Source organism: Calidris pugnax, unplaced genomic scaffold, assembly GCF_001431845.1.
Source record: "Calidris pugnax isolate Ruff unplaced genomic scaffold, ASM143184v1 scaffold18, whole genome shotgun sequence".
NCBI lineage: Eukaryota > Metazoa > Chordata > Aves > Charadriiformes > Scolopacidae > Calidris > Calidris pugnax.
The window spans coordinates 17254821-17271768 of record NW_015090812.1 but is presented as its reverse complement, the minus strand read 5'-3'; the positions used below and the strand labels follow the sequence as shown (position 1 = coordinate 17271768).

Here is a 16948-nt window from a genome sequence, read left to right as displayed (position 1 = left end):
TATAAGCATGTGAACCACAAGGGGGAGTGAGTATAAAGCTTGTGGAAAGCAGCTTATTAATATGCATTTCAGGTACTCTTACTGATAAAGCCTATGGAGGTAAAGCTCCTAATCTCCTGGAGCTGTGTTTATGGATAATAATTAGAGTAACAGTGATACATTGTGTGTGTCTGTACATGTCACCTCTTTGGAGACGTACTGTTTAGATACAGCATGGCCTGTGGAGAGGGCAGCGGAAGGAGCATCAGTACATTTCAGTTGAGATCCCATCCGTTAATGTGTGCTGTCAAAGAGCAGGTTTGTCTGAGATTTTTGCATGTCGGGTACTATTTAGGAAGCAAGCACCTGCACAAATGAGGGAGTATAATGTTATGTTGGCTATCTGGAATACCCTAGAGGTCATTTGCCTCCATGGCCTCAAATCCTTCTGTTGGTAGAATGCCGAAAGGGCAGTATATAGCTGAGGTGAGCTTGCTGCTTTTGCTTCATCAAAGTGTGTTGTGCAAAAATGTGGGAGGGAGACAGGCTTCTTCAAAGTCATACGTGCTGATAAAGACTTTTGAAAAACTGAGCTCTGACAGAGCCCAAGTGACTTGTGAGATTTATTTTCAAGTGCTATGCATCCAAAATCTCTCTTTGTATAAAAGTGAAGTATTTTAGGGTATTCAGGAGTTTTAGATAAATAATTGATTTTTAAATACCTCCACTTATCCTGGTGAAGTAAAATAATTTTTTCATCTTTGAATTCTATTTTGGTTTTATTTTGATTTGGTGTCTCACACAAACAAGCACTTTACTTTGACAGGACTGGGGAGGCTTTCAAAAACAGAAATCTGGAGTTAGCAGTTGTGTTAATGGCTTCTTTTTATATGCGAGAGAGCTCTTGTATGGTTTCCAGAAAAGCTGAAGTTAGACTAATGACATCTAAATCAGCAGGAAAGAAGAAAATAGGAGCCATAAATTGTGATAATTCTGAACAAAAGGAAATCCATTCCTTTTCATATTTTCTTCCTTTTTTTTTTTTATTTTTTTCTTCATGGAATAAATTGAAGGAAAGATGGGTGAGACATTCTAAAATTGCTTCATGTTTCTACATGGGTTGGCAGACAGTAGGTGGAGCTCAAGAATACGTATACTAGGTTTTCGTAGGGTTAGTAAGACCTGCTGGTGTCTTCTTTATAGGAAGATGGCTTTTAGGAAAACCAGCCCTATCATCAGATGACTGTGAAGTTTGCATGATTTAAGTATAAAAGATGAGATTTTTTCAAAGGTACTTGGATGTCTTAAAGTGCAAATTAGGACCTAGTAGGAAGCTCATAAGCAGGTTGGGTGCCTACTTCTTGTAGCTGCCAGTCTGATTTTTATTTATATGAGTCAGATTTTCAAAGAGATTTATTCAGGCAGCATTGAAAACTAGATGCAAATTCTGTTTTCTCACTATTCCTGTACAACTGCAGCATATTTCTGACTCTGCCACACGGAACTGCGATAGAGAGGAGGAAGAATTTATACTGACCTTGTCCATAACGTGCCCCTGCAATGCAAACAAATGCAATTACAGTTGCAGCTGTATCTATTGGTTTATGATCAGAAGCTGCAGCAACAACAGCCAGCAGGAAGTAGGGTTATAGACGAGAACGTGAAAGAGGCAGTTCTATTTAAGAATTGACACAGGAATGGTAGTGAGCTCGGTGGTGGCACTTTATGCACCTGTAAACAGTTGAATTAGGAACAAATAAAAGTAAGCAATCCTCTCTGACAGTGGTGTTGTCCCCTTTCTTCCACTTCCTCTACACTTTAAAGAGTGTTCAGCTGTAAACAGTTGGGCACTACCTGTATTTGGAGGCATTCTCCATGAACTTTGTTAGAGGCAATGGGCCATGTCTGAAGCACTAAGTACTAAGACTGAATGGTACTGGGCATTGTGAAGATGTTGTTTGCGTGGACAAATTATTTATTAGTTGTCCCCTGTCTCCTAACTTTCTCACATTAAAAGTAACAAATAACTCGCTATAGAGAGGTGTCTTATGTATTAAATGAAGAACATTTCAACCTGAAGATTTAAATGCTTTGATTTTCTTTGTACTTTATTACAACCTCTACAGGTGCCATTTTGTAGCCATAGGCAACCGTAGTTAGATTGTGCATATGGACAGTGTAGTCAGGACGTATCCATATTCCATGTGGCGTCATTAGTCCAGCGACAGTGAGCAGCGTGCTCTGGATTGGCTGTGTGCTGTATCAAATCAGATTTATGTTGTTGACTCTTGTATGGTACACCATGCCTGCTTTCATTTACAGCTGGCTTTCTGCCTGGATTGTTTACTTTCATTTAGTGGAGAGAAATCTAAGGCATTACATGTATTTCACTGAAAATTGTCAGGCCGATTTGAATGCTTAAATGATTTGTTGATGTAGTACTAAGCAACAGTGGCAAGCCACCAATTCCCTTCTCTAATTTATCTGAAATTATTTCTCTGTAATATGAAATCACAAATCAATTCTGTGTGTGAATTATAAGCACTGCCATGAACCCAAGTGATATTTGGTTCAACATAGCTTCTTGCAGATCTGCAGACTGTTTTGATAACTTCAGGCTGCTTGTGATTTTTTGTGTGTTTATATTTTTATAGAGTTTGGTTGTTTTACTTGAGCCACTTACAACTTTGAAGCCAAATATTTTTATATTTTTTTTCAGATGAGAGAAAAGAAACCAAACCCCCATAGCGAAGTTATTCCTACATTCTATCTTGTTTAACCTGTACAATTAAAACAGCCTAAAATAATTCCCCCAGAGCAGGTTTACACTATCCAGTGTGAAGGCTTCAAACTCCTGCATATGCGACGTGCTGTGAGTGAATCTGGTCACAGTTTAGTTGTGTCAGGGGGATAGACCCAGTGTGCAGTGCTGGGTAAGTGTATTTTAAACAAGACCATGAAAACAGCCTAAATAACTTTAGATGCTTTGCAATAACACAGATGGGATTAGCCGAGACACCTTAATTTCTCTTTCTCATGGACTATTAAGAACTCAACACAAAATATATGATCAAGTGTCCTTAGACTCATGAATTGAATTGAATTCTATGAACTTAGAAATCCTTTCTTAATAAACTTAGTTATCATAGCATTGTCTAGGTTGGAAGGGACCTTTAAACCTCAATGGCCAGCCATCCTTAGAAACAGATAAAGGGATTATCAGATATTTTATGATTCTTGGTAAAGATCTTTGAAAACACAGAAATGAAGCTGATGGCTGATCTGTTGATGCTGGAGAGCATTAGAAATACATCAATAGATTGACTTAGCAGAAAGATTCTATTTGATGTCTCTAAGGTGCAAGAAACAGATGGTTTATTTCTCGTGTGCAGAGTCAAAGGACAGGAGTATGAAAATGTGGCTAAACCATCCTTTGTTTCTCTGAGTCAATATTTACCAGTGTAAATCTTATCTGCGTATGAAGTGTAATTTGGAGCAGCCTGAAGGCTCTTCTCAATCATACCAGCTGAAAACAGCTTCGTGGTAGCCAGCAGTGCAGGAACAATCATACTATACTTCCAGCAGTCTTTATTTTATTTTATTTTATTTTTATTTTTTTACTGTTGATGCAGTGTCATGCAAAGTTTCTGGTTCTGACTCTTAAGAATGTGTCATCTATTCATTGAACTATGTGTGCAGAAGTCATGTTAACCTTTGATAAAAACAAAAATCCCAGTCATTTTTTAAAAAATTAGATTCACTATTTAAATAAAGCACTCTCTTTCCTGCCAGTTATACTGTTGATAAAAAAATGTCAGCAGCTGCTGTATATTATTGTACAGTATTATTTTTTAAAGTTCGTTATTTCTGGCATTCTCCCAGCATGCATAATTTTTGATTCTTTACTTACTCCATTACAGACAAGGAATAAGGAACTGGCAATTACCATTTGTAATTTATGCCCTGCTGTTCATGTTGAGCTGTGGATGTAACACTTAAACTTTTTTCACTGCTGCTTAGTAACAAGCCTTTCAAATGAAAAATAGACACTCCCACATTGAATATGTATTAGGCCAAATTTACTTTCCAGATTGAGCTGTGCTATTCCCATTGAAGGGATGAGATTGTGCCTACAATCCAGAGAATTTGTTGAATATATACCTATTATGTCCCGTTGCTCTCAGAAAGGAAAAGACTAGAGGGACAATCTAGGCCCTGTTGAAAAGGTCCGGGAAGGTGATTCGTATACAAAAACTTTATTCTTTGCCTCCCTTTTGTTTTTACTACTTGATTTGGGGGAAGGAACCATACTGAGAATTATATCATTCAAACTAGACTAATAGAACTATACCAGTAAGTATCCCTGGGTAAATGTGTCATACAAGAAGTAGCAAAACTACTAGGTCTTTCTATAAGACATGAATGTACACATAAAATTTTCAAGACCAGGGAAATATGCATGTGTTAGCTAGTGAACATCAATAATGGCTAGATTTACCATCTAGAACTTGACAAAGTAGGAAAACACGAGTACATAGAGAATACTGTATCCTCTCTAATGTCACAAATACCGTATAATGCTATTATAGGGACATGAGTATTGTTTTTTTCTTTCAATAAAGTGCTTCATGTTGAACTCTGTTAGAACTACCACTCCAACCCTCAATTTTTTTGGAAAGTTGAGAGGTTTTTTTCTTCATAATGATTGAGAACCTTTGTCTAAATTCCACTATAGGTTTACTCATTGGTAGGTCGTAATACTTCCTGTCCTTTTTTTTAAATCCCATAAAGAACTCCTTTTTGGAACTTACTTCTAACTCTATGTGCAGCAAAAGCAGCCTATCTTATTTTGCATTGCTAAACCAGTTGATTTCTGCTGCCAAAATGGATCAGTTGTCTTAATAGCCATTCTTATCACCTGCTGTAGTTTTGAGTTACTTGATAGTTTCTGCTTATGATATTCCAAATGAAACTTCAGTGTATTGTGCAGTGATACCAATGTTTTCTTGTCACCATTATAAAGCTGAAATGCCTCGATGGATTCATCCTTGAACTTCTTTTCCCTTTTCATCATTCCCCTTCTCCCCTCCTTTCTGTAAATTGGATTAGGGTGTTATTATAAGAACTTCTTGATGAAGATTCTTCAAAAATACAGTCCTTGGTGAGATGTCCTCCTGCAGTGCTAGAAGACTCCAGACAAGAAGTCACAGTTAGGCTTTTGTGTTTGGAGTTCTGCAGGGTATCTTTTCATCTTCTTTTCTCTGGCTACCTGCTAAAGCAATGCTATGGATTTCGTCAAAGTGGAAAAAGAACTTAAAGTAAATTAAAATATGCTGCAGCACAGAGTAGAGAGAAAAGGAGGATACTTTCACTTTCTTAGTATTTTATCTACTCATTCATTGCCTGAGTTTGTCATAAGTTACTTGGAGAGGCATTTCCTCTCCTGGGCTATAGCAAGACTCCATCTTCAAAGTAATTATTTTCAGCTTCTTTTCTGAGCCAATCTTTCAGCCTTTTCTTGCCAGGGTAATCACTTTTCAGTCTATTTAACACTTCGCTCTTTTATTCCTACAGAGTTTTCCTTTCCTCAAAATAGTCACAGGCATAACATCCCCTACATATGGCCAAATACCCTGAGCAGATTTATGAACATTCTGGTTTTAGTGCTTAACTTGGTGCTAGATACCTGCAAACCTTAAGTGGCCAAACAGGTGAGAGAACTTTACACACCACGCTTTACTCTTCTTGTTATCGAGACTGAGGTTTCCTTTTCTTATGGATAGGCTCTCCATCCCACTTACCTTGAAAGGCAGTGCACAGTTTGTCTTTGCTCAGTGCTGCTGCCTGGTTTATGTGCCAAATCCCATTGCTTGTTGCAGGCACTGAGGGCACTTCACATTGTTCAGTCACTGTGGGAAGGAAGTACTCTATTATTAGGTGAGAAGTATTGCCTTGTAAGTAGTATCTGAGGACATCAATAAGCATTTAATATATAGGCCCTGCTAATTATAGAATATATTTGTTGTTGAAGAAAAAGACAAGTACTTCCTCATTTAATCTCTCCTTGGGACTAATTTACTCTTAATTTGAGGTCTGAAATATCTGTGACTTCTGGACTCTTGTACCAACCAAGTTGTAAATTACTCATCTCTTCAAAGTTTCTCATTTTGAAGTGTTACAGGCTTTCTTGTACCCCTCAATCCGGTGCATTTTGTTTCCTTTCACCAAATCTATTAATTGGGGGTGCTATGGAGGTGAGGCCTTGTCTCTAACGGCTATTATAATTCAACAAGTTATTTGATTTTTTTGCTTTCATTCTTGAGAGGGCCTTGAGATATGCAGGACAGATTCTTTACTGATGAGTGGTTTGCTGGTCAGTGAGATATGGACTATGCTGTCCAAGAGAATAGAATCACAGGCATGAATAAAACTGCTGCTTTTTATTTTGTTTTAGTGTTTCTTTTTACTTTTTCAAATTGGAGGTGTTCTTGAATTCAGTCCTTTCTTTGTCTAGCAGTTGCACAATCTTATAGGACTATCACCAAGCTAAAGCTATTTTAAACACTGAATGTACCTTGGTTGCTCCACTAATACTGACCATGCTGACAGTGTTGGTTTCTTGCTGTTTTTTCCAAGGACCGCTTGCCAGAAGCTCCCTAATTAAAAACAAACAGATTTATCATTTTCCTTGGTTACCTAAGCTCTAAGGATGTAATTCTTATTTGAGTATGAAGAGTAACAGTCGTCAAACAGTAATCAACTGCTTTTCCTCTTTGCTTTTTTTTCTTGTATGTGTTCTATGTGTATATTATTGATGATGCAGATAGAGACATTGCATGATTGAGCTGGAGCAACTGATTAAGCCTTTATCAGCACAGGGAGACAGTCAGGTATTGTAAGTCATCAAGAAGAGAAGTTTGCCTTGAGCTGGTGGCTTCAATATATCTCGGATCCAGAGGATACCAAGATAGAGGAGCTAGGATTTCACTGGTGAGTGAAACGGATCACATGAGGATTCTGGCACTCGCTATAAGGCATGCTGGAAGCAAGCGTGCCAGCGGCCACTGAATTGATAGTATCAGCTTCAGCTGTGGAAAGTGTCCCAGGCTGATACGTGAGTAGGGGGGTGTAGCAGCTCTGGCAGGGAGTTGTTATACTAAAGAGGTTGGTAAACCTCTGAAAACTGCTAGTAGTGACCGTTTATCTTCAGTGTTGGGGATCCACAAACAGCAGAACTGAAAATGCCGAAGGATTATAATGTTTTTCAAATGCTGATTGCAGCATTTTGCTGCTTTTATCATCGTAAATCTATTATCGGAGTCAAGGTAGGTGCCCTTTTTCAATAACAGTAAATACATAGTGTGCTAGTCAGTGATGCTTTTAGGTTTTGTTCAGAAGTATTTGTTTTTATATAATGGTTGGGTACAATCTGATTCTAAAAAACATCTTTAGAATTCACCATTGTCTCAGAGAGAAGCTTGAACAACTTTCAGTTTTGTGAGCCTGAAGCTGACTGTCTTTATGTTTAGGCACTAAGTTTAAAATGCCCTGGTTTGGGACTTGCTGAAGAGAAGTTGAGCAAAGTTTCAAGCTTTCAGAATTTAACTGATCAGACCTGATCACTTGGTTTCCTAACTTTTTCACCTACTTGCTGAAAACAGAGGCAGTTGTGCTCAAGATCTCAGTTTTTGTAAACGCTTTAGATAATTTTGGACTTGTCCTTGTATTTTAGAACTTTTTTTAATTAGAGACTGCACAAAATCATATGCTCATAATGGTTTGGGTTGGAAGGAACCTTTATAGATCATCTAGTCCAACCCTCCTGCCATGGGCAGAGCCATATGCAAAGAAAAAGGCTTTATAAACATCTAGAGCCACACTTAGAGAAATGTCTAAGTGACTTGAGAATTTGGGAATTGAATTGTAATCAGGTGGGGTGTCTACTTTTGAGGATCTGTCAGCTACGCTTAAGATTTTAAATCTTTTTATTTAAGATTTATGCTTGAATTGTTCTTTGAGTAGCAGAGTCAGCTCTATAAGTCATTGTAATGCGTATAGATTTTCTGGAGCACTTGCAAGGAGGAAGGATGTGAAGGTTGCAATCTCCTGGACTGTTGGCTTTTAGACTTTGATGGAGGCACTGAAAAGTTGGGAACAGCTGTCCCCCTTCTCTCTCCTTCAGGAATGTAGCCTTTTATCTGTCCTTTTCTGAAAGTGGGGTGTGGGACTCAGTCTTTTGGGCACACTGAAAAAGTGACTCTGATCAGACTCTCTTCTCTTTCTCACTACAGCAAATCTCAGAAGTTATCATCAGAGTAGAGAGTTAAAGATGCTCTTCTGTTACTATAATTAATTTTCAGTTTCATTCCAATTTTAAGTATAAGGTTTAACTCTTCTGTTCTAAAACCGTAGAAATGACATTGGGTTTTATTGTTGGCTGTCAGAATGGTTATAAAACCGTTGTTCTTGACCATGCATGCCCTTTGTTTAACTTGGCATGAATTTCTAATACCTAAAATAACGGTGGTGTTGTCATGGCAACTTTCCATTTCGTCTAATCCATATAATCTCTAGAGAAACTGAAACATTAATAGTGTTTGCTGTATGAAGGGTAAAAAATAAAACCATTAATGTAGAAACAAATTACAGCTGGGCTCTTTCAAAAATACGGTTCTATTTAAAGAGATTTGCAGCATTTAAAATAGATTTGAATGCATGTGTTCCAGCATGCAGATTTAGCATTAGTTGAATCTGATGGACTGCTATTTTAAGAAGTTCTGATGGTAGAAAACAGGGGTGCGTTTGCTGAAGAGACAGTGGCTGTAGGTATAGAAACAGCTGGTGGTCAAATCAAGTCAAGTCCACGCCTTAGGGCCAAATGATGTATGTACTGTGAAATAAAGTGTCTAGGATGGTATGAACAACTAAGCCTAAGTTGTCTTCTTACTTAATCTGTGAAAACATATTGCTTCAAGCAAAATCAGTTTGTGTAATTAGGTGGGATTAATTCTGAGTTTTAATAGTAATTACAATTGTAATGAAATACCAAATTGATCCATAAATGAGGATGTTGAAGTCCACAGCTACCTCTGAGAGATTCAGATTTTTTGCTGCACTGAGATAAATTAATTTTAATTATGTTGTCTAATTTAATTGAGAACAGTATGTGGCCAAGCTTAGAGATGCCTTGTTGTCTCCCATCAAAGCAAGGGAAACAGTACATCGCTTGAGCACTCACATTTTGCTGTACTTAATTTTAGCATGTGAAATTAGGCTCTCAACAGCAGATGTTTGGTTTGTTTTCCTATACGTTAATGGCAAATATAATTTGGATCAACTCATTCTTCAGTGATGATGTGTCAGTACCTTTTACAATCCCAGTTGGTTTTAATAGCTGTTTAGAGTTAAGGTCAGCTTCTACATTTGAGGAAAAAAAAGGGAAATTTCAAGGGAAGGGGTTCCTGTTTGTGGTTAAAAAAAAAAAAACTGAAGAGAAAGCATTCTAAATTGTGACTTATGCCATTTCCAAGCCAAAATACTGTTCTTTAATTTTGGCATTATTTGGAGTTAAGAATTAAGTTAAGACTAAATCAGAGATAAACAGTGACTTAAGAAATGAAGACGTCTAAATTAATAATGTTATCTTTGCCACAAGACATTTGTTTTTAGTTCTTCCTAGTATGGTTGTCATGATCAGAAGGAAAGTTCAAGTATCATCATTCTTAATTCTCTGCTGTGATTCACCCTCAGCTGAAGCTGTGCAAAAGGGGAAAGCCACTCAAATTATCAAGACTGCCAAGTTTTAAAACTTCCAGCGCATTGATCTAGCACATTACTGGGTAATGTACTAATGCTATGAATGTGGCATGCGTAAGAAGCCTTTTATAAGCAGCTACTTATTGAAAGTGCCATCTCTTATCTTGGATGAATTGCAAACACTTTTTATAGATAGTAGATCTTAATTAATATTTCTTCAGTATGTGATGATCTAAATCTGTTTCACTGGCATCCTCGGGCTTCATGTATCCAGTTTCAGCATGTATGTGGAGGCAGTTGGATTTGATAACGTGAGTTTACAAGTCATCACCACCCAGCATTATGGGTCTGCCTTTTTGATGTTAGATGTGTTGTTGTTGGACAGGACCAGATGGGAAAAGATTGACTAATCAAAATGATGTGAAATTTTGTATAGTTCCCTGAACTTTGATTCCCCATTGTCTTGCTGCTGAGTTTGATTTTTGGTAAGTCTTATACTGTATAACTTTTTTCAGTTTCCCATGGTGATTTCATACAGTTTATCAGATTTTCACTGTAGTATAACCTCTATCTATCATAAATATATAGATAACAGAGAGACCACTGTAAGCGGTTCCTGTTTGATGGGAATGGGAACATTCTCTAGTAGATATTTATGCTATTAACTTCTTGGGAATACCTTTCATTTAGGTATTTCTCAGATTTAAACAAAAAATTTACCCAACTGCTAAAATCCATTAGATTTGGTAGTGAAAATCCCTCAGGGTGACTAACTGAAGAGATTTGGATTTGACTAATTCTAAACTAAATCTAAAGATTTCTGCAGACCCGCATTCCAGAAATGAGGCTGTCCTCACAGCTCTGAATATGATCACCTACAAAATGAAGGAATTGTCATCTGTGTAGTGTTGCAGTGGAAGGTGGATGCAGAGTCCACTAGAATTAAGCCTTTCCATTACTTCCAGTTAAGATTAGACTGAACTTGGTACTGAAAGCCTTTTTCATTTTTCTCCTCCCAAGCAATACCTCACTTACTAGTTAATAACAAATGGCCACTTTTATGTGAATGTCAGGAGGTGATGGTGTTCATAATGGCAGACTGAGACCATGCACATGATGGAGTTTATTTGATTTAAAGAGCTGTCACAGTCATGATGGAAGTCTTCACAGTATTTGTTATCTTTTCATCAGTAACCTCATAAGTTGTCACCTGTTACCTAAACAAGCACATAGAAATCTTGTGGCTTCAAAATTGCATTCTCCTGTATTAATTAATCTCTCTGATTAGTTCAAGATTTCTCTCCTCTATCTTGGGCATGGCGAAAGCTTATGTATTATTTGATCTATTTCTCAACCAACCAATTAAGCCACTAGAAAATAACATCCTGCAAAAGGTGGCAGTTACCTATGCAAAGAGACTTTCATCATCCATTTTGTACGTCCCATTACGTAACAAAGCACTTGTTATAGTCCTGTGTGAACTTTGTGCACTTTGAAAGAGAAAACTGCCCCTGTGGTGAACATTGCCACAGCTGTAGTTCAAAATGTCCAAGTTAATCAGAAAATGGTTTCCTGAATTTAGAAGCTCCCTTTTTCCCATTAGTTTTTTCTCAAAATAACTATTTCAGAAATAACTCTGTGTGTTCTTGTCACTTTGTAAGTTCTTGGCCAATGATACTACTTTTTTGTGCAGGAGAAAATAAGGATTGACAAGAGTGTTTTTAAACAAAGATGGAAAGTCTGGTTCCACATGGGTATTCTTTTAAATTCTTAGTGCAAGTCTGTTGGGTTTGGTGGCCAATTAGTAGAGTTATACATGAAATTAAATACCTTGTGCTCCTTATAAATAAAATTAAAACATGCTATAAATTGATGTAACTGTATATTTTAAAATGCTTGTACTCATAGTGCCAGACAGGCAGTCTGATCAGGATCACAAGAGCACAGGGTTAGAGACTTAAGGGATCTCTGCAGCCAGTGAACTATATCTTAATCCAGAATTGGCACTTTGACAATAAAATGTTCATTTTCTGTATGAACAAGTTGATTGCTCTCTAGTGGTTTGGAAATAGAAGAATTTCATTAATTTTCCACTTTTCCAGATGTTTTTAGTGTCCTGTGTCTGTGTGTCCCCTCCCTTCTTCCTCGTTTCACATCTTTGTCTTCCGTCTTGGTATTTCCTGTCCCTGCCCCAGCGTCCCCACCACATTTTCTGTTGGTCGGTCTTTTTGGTAAATTATCCATTTGGCTAAAAGCTATGTAAATGTCATAAAATTTAAGTTTGTGCTGAATCACAAAGCATCTTCCATCTCTCCTCATTAATTTCGAGATCTTGTAGGACCTAGTGATTTTACAAGGTCAGGAAATTTTAGTCCAGAGTTCGTGGGGCACTTAAGCAAACATAGCAGGCTAGCAGGCCTCCAGTGTTGGAGAAAAGATGGATTTGGAAGAAAGATATAATAGATTTTATTTAGATAGATACAGTATATTTATTAAAAGTTTAGGAAAGGTACTGGCTTGACTTATTTCCTCAATCAGATCCCTCTTCAGCTTTCATGGAGCTGTTCTCATTTATCCCTAATAATTATGTCTTTCCTTTTTTTTTTCTTGAAACCTTTGAGGCAAGAGGAAATCAGATGGTTCCAAGGCTGCCTGTTGGGCTAATTTAAATATCAGCTGGCAGAGCTGTGCAAAGCACCAGGAAATAATTGAGATTGGATGGAAATGTGGCCACCTTTAGTCATGTACCTATAACAGTCTTTGGCTGTGCTTTAAGTAAATAATACTTTGCCAGAAGGATACAAAGAGAGGTGATAGGAAATTCCACATTATCCGAAGTGAAGGAGATGATCTAGCATGACAGATTTTGGACAACTTCCAAACTATCTAAAAAGTAGAATTCTTTCCCTCATAACTCAAGCTGTTTAAAAAACAAACTAATCCCACTTGATTACTGTAGAGAGGAATTAATAATGATCGAGGTAAGCCATGAAAGCTAGAACACATAAGGTGCAATTTGGATATACATGTAGAAACCTGTGTGATTCTTCTCTCAGCTATTTTGATACTCCATTGGTACATGACCTTCACTGGAGTTGTTGCAGATAGGAACTGGAAAAAGAATCCACTGCCAGTAGGCAATAGAAATAATTGTGGGACTTCTGTTTTGTTTACCACCAAACTCATCCAGTAGATTATTCAGCACAATTAAAAATTATTCTCATCTAATGTGATAAATTCAGCTATGGTGATTGTCACAAGAGCTTGATAGTAGTGAGTTTCCTTTGGAGAGTGCCAAACGCTCAAATGACAGTAACCCCTTGGATGCACGAACAACAGATTATTGTGAGAAATTCCCATTAAAATGTGTTAACAAGTTTCATAGGTACAGCAATTTGTGGTACGTGAAGTTCTCCTAAATTTACCCTGAATAAGATCATATTTTGATGTTTTACTTCCTTAAATTTTGATATTTTCCAGGTTTTGGTGTGCTAATTTAATATTTGCCTGGAAAAAGGTAAAAGAATATGAAATATCAAGGGTAGCTTGTTACATCTGTAAGAACAGTCTGCTTTTAGTTTAATGGCCCTGAAGTAGAAATCCTTTGTGAAATGTCATAAACTTGCATGACATTTATTAAAAACTCTAAAATAACTGTACTGATTGGAATTTTTCTTCTTCCTTGTAAACTCTTGGGTCTTTAGGTTTTCCATTGGGTACGTATGTAAGATTCTGGAATTTTGCTGGAGTTGATGATATTGTATTGCTGAATAGTTTTGTATTTTTCTTTGAAAGACCTATTCACAAAAAGTCAGCATGGCAGGAATATCTTAAAATAGCACCAGGACTGGAAACAATGTGACTAAAATGTGAACAAACAGTTCTGGAAAACACATACTTAGGGGGAGCTCTTTGTAGGTCAGGAAAAGCATCTGTATTTGAAATGAGTTCTGCTGATTTGATTAGCTTTTATATTACAGGGATCTCTGACAGGGTTGTTACTACTTGGAAATCTTAAAGAATTTGAATTGGAAGCTTCCCTATGTCGCTTCAACAATGTTTCACTGCAGAATATACTGAAGTCTTTAATTTTTGTCCTAGGTTTTTTTTTTTGTTTTAAATTTCTTTTTACCATCCGCTTCACTAACTAACTGTGAATGTAAATTCAAGTTTCTTTCTGTCACTGGGCAGGAGCCAACAAAAAGTCTTAGACAAAGGCATTAACTGAGGACATACTACTAAATGAAAGTTTGTTACTATGAAGTTAGTGCAAATTTACAGCATGCCATTATTGTCCATTAATTTTTGGGTACTCCTGGGAAATGAGGCTGAAGTATCTGCGTCACATTGTGTGGAACAGGTCACCTTTTCTTTCAAAAGAAAGTGAATTGACATAGCTAATTACGCTGTTCTAAGCTTACGCTCTTCCTTATTTACAGACTAACATGCTTGTGTGGGCTGTGCCTGGAGTGATTTTTGAGCCCTTACTTGCCCTACGGGAGGTTCAGTGTATGCAGAGATTCTTGCAGGACCTTGGGTATAGCATTTAGAAGGGCATAGACTGATGTGATTATAGCGATTTCATTGGTCACACTTCTCTTTTAATGGATGTAGGTTGTAAAAGAAATCAGTTTCAGCCAACAAAAAACTGTCCAGGAAGACATGCTATTACTAAACTTGCTTACCTAGGCAGTTTCCCCCCTCCATGTATTTTGGGATTTGTACTAGCCACAGGAGTTCTTCCACTAAGTTCAGAGTTGCACAAGGGTTATTTAAGCACGTTTGCTTCATCTCAGGAGATGTCTGACCTCTGGCAATCAGAGCGTGCTCACTGTGGTAGACCATGGTGGAAAGGATTTTTAACAAACCAATAATCATGAATGTTAACAATTCAGCTGGTTTGGATTCCTTAAATGTTTTTTCTGTTGTGCTGCTAGATGTTATTCAAGTGCAATATGTGTCTTGTTACATTCGAGTAGTGAAAAATCCATTTAACCACCAGAAGAAATTCTAGGTTTCTCTGCTGTATTTATAATTCATGTGTATCTGTAACTTGATCAGCCTGTTTTTTAAGATAATTTCTGTCAGTATAATGGATTAAATTAGTCTGTTCACAAAGACCTATAGCTCTTTTTGTTGGCTAAGAATCTAGCTTTCCTAAGCAAATTCAGTTACTGCATTTGGGTGCTATAGTCTGTTCCATTTACAGCAGCTTTGCCTACCACTGAGATACAGTGAGACGGTTTTGGAATCATGGTAACAATTTGTACGGTAGTTTTGGGGTTTTTTAAGATCTCTATTCAGTCAAAAGCGTCTTTCAAAAACTTAAATACAGTTCACACAAAAGTAATAGTTCCTTTCAGAAGATCAGCAAAATACACAACTCTGAATGTGAAAGGTCTGTACACCGTTACAACTGAACACTGTTGTTTAGGTTGGAGGGGGGACTTAAAAAATTCTCCAGCTACTTCCTTGTGCAGTCAGGGGAAAAGCGCTCTTGAAAAGTCTTTCAGTCTTCACTCTACCTTCAGCTTATGTAAATGCCAGAAGATGTGGCAGTGAAATGGTTTAAGCCAGCCAGCTTTACATGGGTACCCAGGCATTTGAGCTAGGAAATACAGGTGGCAGGCATGTGCCACTAGGCCTTTAGCTATGTTAGTCTGACAGGTCACAGGACCTTGGAGTGGAGTGGAGATTTTTGGCCTTACTTGACTATGTTTTGAACTCTTTTGGACTTGAATCCACACCAAGCCTCTTCTATGACTCTACTCCCAGTAACTTAATTGCTTCCCATGCATGGTTTTATGAAAGAGCTCTTGCAGTGAAGGTCTTTTTTTGTGGCATGGTTTGTTCCTGCACAGACTTTTCTTCTTGTAAAGCTTGGGAGGAGTTGATGAAAGGCCTTGACTGTACAAAAGCACAAAGGATTTACTCCTTGTTGAAAATGATTGTCCATTTTGAACCACATTTTTATGGATAAATACCACCCTGTTCACAGAAGCCAATCTGAGGTGAAAAGTTATTCTTTACCAGGTTGTTTTTATCTGTTGCCTTCCTGTATAAGCTACTACACTCATTTGTGTTTGTCTAAGAGGAGCCTTAGTTTTCTCTGAGAAAAGCAGAGAGGAGAACTCATCTCAGAATTTCTCTGGACTCCCAGCATGTTTAAATAGGCTTGGCAGCAGGATGCCTCTTCTGGCATTATTCCACCAAAAATCTGCTGTCTAGTAATCTAGTTGTAATTCAGTCTGCTGAAATTGCAGGGAGGATTGTTGAAAGAAGTGCTAAATGTGTGCCACCTGCTCCCACGGTTAGGTGCTGTGAGTATTCAATATGAAGAAGAAAATGCTATAGAGAGCAGTGTTCACGGAAAGAAAAGGATTGGTGGGCGAGCATTCCCAGTTCTTTTTTAAATAATGCATGTGCTGCATATTTACATCAGTGTGTCAGTGACGGGAACCTGTGAGCTTTGGCTCATATCCAGAGCTAAGAAAAAAATCCATAATGCACTGGGGAAAAATGTTGCATTTTAGTCTGCTCTCAAGCTGGAGGCCCCTCTTTCACCCCCTCTCTCTCTTTTTAAAAAATATACTTTCTTTTAAGAGAGGGTATACTCTGATTCTTTGATCAGTGAGAACATGTTCCCTGCGATGAACCTGTTTCTCTTGGGTATCTTAGGCTTTTGAAACTCTTCAGAAACAATAAAAATGGGCTGGAATCCCAGCCCTTGGAGAATGTAGGGAAGTCCAAAGAACTTCCCTCCACTGAGTGCTTATGAAAGACTACATTGCAGCTCTCTAGGAAGATACTGCACCTTACTTTGTTAGCAACACTGCATCCGCAAGAAGGATTGATGAGCCAGAGTGGTCCAGCATGGAAGCTGTACTCCAAGAAAAGATGAAGATTGAAATTTTCCAGAAAATCTTACGGTAGTTGTATAGTACTGATGGAGATACATCCAAACAGATCTCATGCTTTTTGCGCTAAGGGGCAACAAGAGCTTTTTTCAGTTAAGAAGTGAACATTTTGGACATACAGATTTAATGACTATTAGAAGTAAGCCCTTCAAGGTTGAAAATCTACTTTGGCAAACTTTTTTTTTAGTGCAACAGAAATATTGAACAACTGTGTGTGTCCATGTTAGCCTGTCTTGATGCATTTGCAATGTTCTTTATTGGATAGGTTCAAAGATGGGGGGGGGGGGGGGGGGGGG

The 16948-nt window shown here is 37.7% G+C and overlaps 1 protein-coding gene across 4 annotated transcripts in view; it reads left to right on the top strand.

Annotated features, from left to right (window-relative positions):
* The window catches only part of BCAR3 (breast cancer anti-estrogen resistance 3), a 94613-nt gene that overhangs the window by 47633 nt on the left and 30032 nt on the right, over positions 1-16948 (top strand). Inside the window, exon 1 of one of the 4 annotated variants that reach the window (XM_014939019.1) lies at positions 7184-7304. The exons of the other annotated variants lie outside the window; for them this stretch is intronic. Coding sequence (XP_014794505.1) covers positions 7221-7304 — 84 coding nt within the window. The 5' untranslated portion in view covers positions 7184-7220. Of the gene's footprint in view, positions 1-7183; positions 7305-16948 lie in introns of those variants that run through there. 4 annotated transcript variants of the gene reach the window in all.